Source organism: Pinus tabuliformis, chromosome 1_2 (assembly GCF_031772625.1).
Source record: "Pinus tabuliformis cultivar Carrire ecotype Pingquan chromosome 1_2, CPIR1, whole genome shotgun sequence".
In the NCBI taxonomy this organism is placed as follows: Eukaryota; Viridiplantae; Streptophyta; class Pinopsida; order Pinales; family Pinaceae; genus Pinus; species Pinus tabuliformis.
In genome coordinates this window covers 94,732,491-94,734,764 of record NC_142298.1, presented here as the reverse complement: position 1 = coordinate 94,734,764, position 2,274 = coordinate 94,732,491, and the positions used below count along the sequence as shown (strand labels likewise).

Sequence of the window (2,274 nt, the reverse complement as noted above, 5' to 3'; positions counted from 1 at the left end):
TCCCGATAACAAAACAAATCAAACATAAAACAAACCCATTACATAACAATGCCTCAAAAGATTCAAAAGATTTAATTTTATTGTGAGTGAATAGGGTAATGAGATTTAGCTTGGTAAATTAATCCTTAAAAAAACTCGGTATAATCGTTCAGAATCCTCAATTTCTCAATGCCCAAAGCTGTGTAAACATCTATCACAATCTGTTTCAAAAAGTATTCTTCACTATCAAAATTCCTTACTTCTTTACAGCATGTTGTTTAACTGTCTATGACAATTGATTGCTGGAACAATTGCTAATTTTTGTAAATTCTCCTGTTATATTAATATAAATTGTGTGTTTTTCGTACTAAAAAAATATATATATATCAATCTATATCAACAACTTTTATTTGCATGTGATTGATATCAATCAGATTTATTTAAATAAATATGATTTTACTGAATATATTCATAAAGATAAACACACAGGGAAACTAGATGGCCCACAGTTTTTTAACGAATGCGAATTCACATCAAGCATAACTTCATTGTTCCAATGAACGAAGTGAACAGTAACATATATAATAATATTATTGCACTGAAATCCCCCGGCAGCTTTATTACTCACCAATTCTGCAGGAGTATAAACTCGCCTGATACATAAATCCAGCGTTCTGTCTCACAACATCGAAACGCAACACACAACAAGACCAACGACAACACCTACTATCTTAAATATTATTTTAGCTATCTGCCAGCCGCCTCCTTTCTAATTGCCAGGGGGTGGTGATGTTAGCTTCGCTCTGCTCGCGGACAGTAATACAAATAATTCGGCCCCATCGGTCAACGTTTTTTTCACTTTGTCGGCTTTACAAAATTGGTCAGCCCATGCACTTAATAGCTGCGTTTTTTGTGTGTCGATTAAAACTATATTGGTAACCTTCTCGACCGTTTGGATGAGTACCAAAAGCCCGCCCAATGCGATGTCAACCAACCCTATCTCATCTCCTCCAAAATACGCTTTTCCGGTACTTCGCAACACTTCCTCCAACAAAAGAAGGTTTGCCACTGATTCTTCCACCGCTTTCTGTTGCTCCTCACCCTGGCCCCTGAAAGCTCTTAGAATACTTGGAATGACCTGCAGACACGGAAATACAAACCAGTAATTCAAACTTTTAAAATCCCTAATAGCAGATAACGAAGTAGGAATGCATGAACTACCTTATCGTCTATGAAGGCAGCCCAGAAGCGGGCAATGGCTCGGTCATATGGATCCCTGGGAATCAGAAATGGCGCTTTACTGTCCCATGCCTCCTCGATATATTGCACAATAATCATCGATTCACAAACAGGCTTCCCGTTGTGGATGAGCACCGGAATCTTCTTGTGAACAGGGTTCGATTGCAGCAGCAGCTCGCTCTTATTTTGAATGTCCTCCTCAATGAGCTCATAATGGATACCTTTAAGAGCCAGCGCTACGCGAACCCGAAGAACAAAGGGGCTCCAACCCGCACCTAACAGCTTCACTTGCCCATCCTGTCCACAACCCTCCATCGCTATTAAATGTGTTTTTTCGATTGTAATGCGCTTCTCTGGCATGTGTGTACTTGTATATATAAAAGTATACACAAAACTTGCGCCCCAAGTCACGCTTCACCAGAGTGCCAATGGGGGCCTTGGCTTCCACTCGTCTTTGCCAATTGGGTGGAACGATGGGTTTGCCAATGGGGTGGAACGATGGGTAGCTTCACGCACTTACTTCAGCAGGCCCACCTCCTGTGATCAATAACCTTCAAGAGGCTGATGGGAGTTAAGTCAAGGGAATAATCCCGCTTGCACTCGCTGTCTAGATTCTTTTTTAATTGTTATTATTTTTCAGGTATAGAAAATGTTCCCATCATCGACATATTATATAAATTTTGAATCAATTATAATTTTTTTTATTAAAATTAAATTTTTAAATTTAATGGCATGAAAATTTGTATATAATTTTAATTATTAATATATGTGACTTGAATAATTTTTTAAAATTTTATATTAAAAACTCTAAATATATAACACCAAAGTGTTCAAATCAATGTGAAGGACGCTTTATCTGTATCTTGAGTCAAATCTAAATGTTTTGATCGCTCCTTGAAATAGATTCCGTAACCAATAAAGTCATCGGTTTGTGCTCCTTGAAATTGATTTTGAAAGCATTTTATTATAGTGTGTGGAAGTTCGTAAGCAGTGATATCATTAGCATCTAAAGGTCTCTGTATTGACATCTTCATCCACCCTCTTACTTCTTCACTC

At 37.8% G+C, this 2,274-nt stretch overlaps 1 protein-coding gene across 1 annotated transcript; it reads right to left on the bottom strand.

Annotated features, from left to right (window-relative positions):
* Positions 1-580: 580 nt before the first annotated feature.
* Positions 581-1,575, bottom strand: LOC149204630 (glutathione S-transferase U15-like). The gene is made up of 2 exons (XM_089393333.1): positions 1,201-1,575; positions 581-1,117 (listed from the first exon to the last, which is right to left on the bottom strand). The coding sequence occupies exons 1-2, from the start codon at positions 1,531-1,533 to the stop codon at positions 749-751; spliced, it is 702 nt and encodes a 233-aa protein (XP_089249459.1). The 5' UTR covers positions 1,534-1,575; the 3' UTR covers positions 581-748.
* Positions 1,576-2,274: the final 699 nt, after the last annotated feature.

Excerpts from the sequence above, each read along its gene's own strand:
- LOC149204630 (XM_089393333.1), bottom strand. The coding sequence starts at position 1,533 with ATGGAGGGTTGTGGACAGGATGGGCAAGTGAAGCTGTTAGGTGCGGGT. Across the intron at positions 1,118-1,200 it reads CTGCCTTCATAGACGATAAG|GTCATTCCAAGTATTCTAAG; the intron begins GTAGTTCATGCA and ends CCGTGTCTGCAG.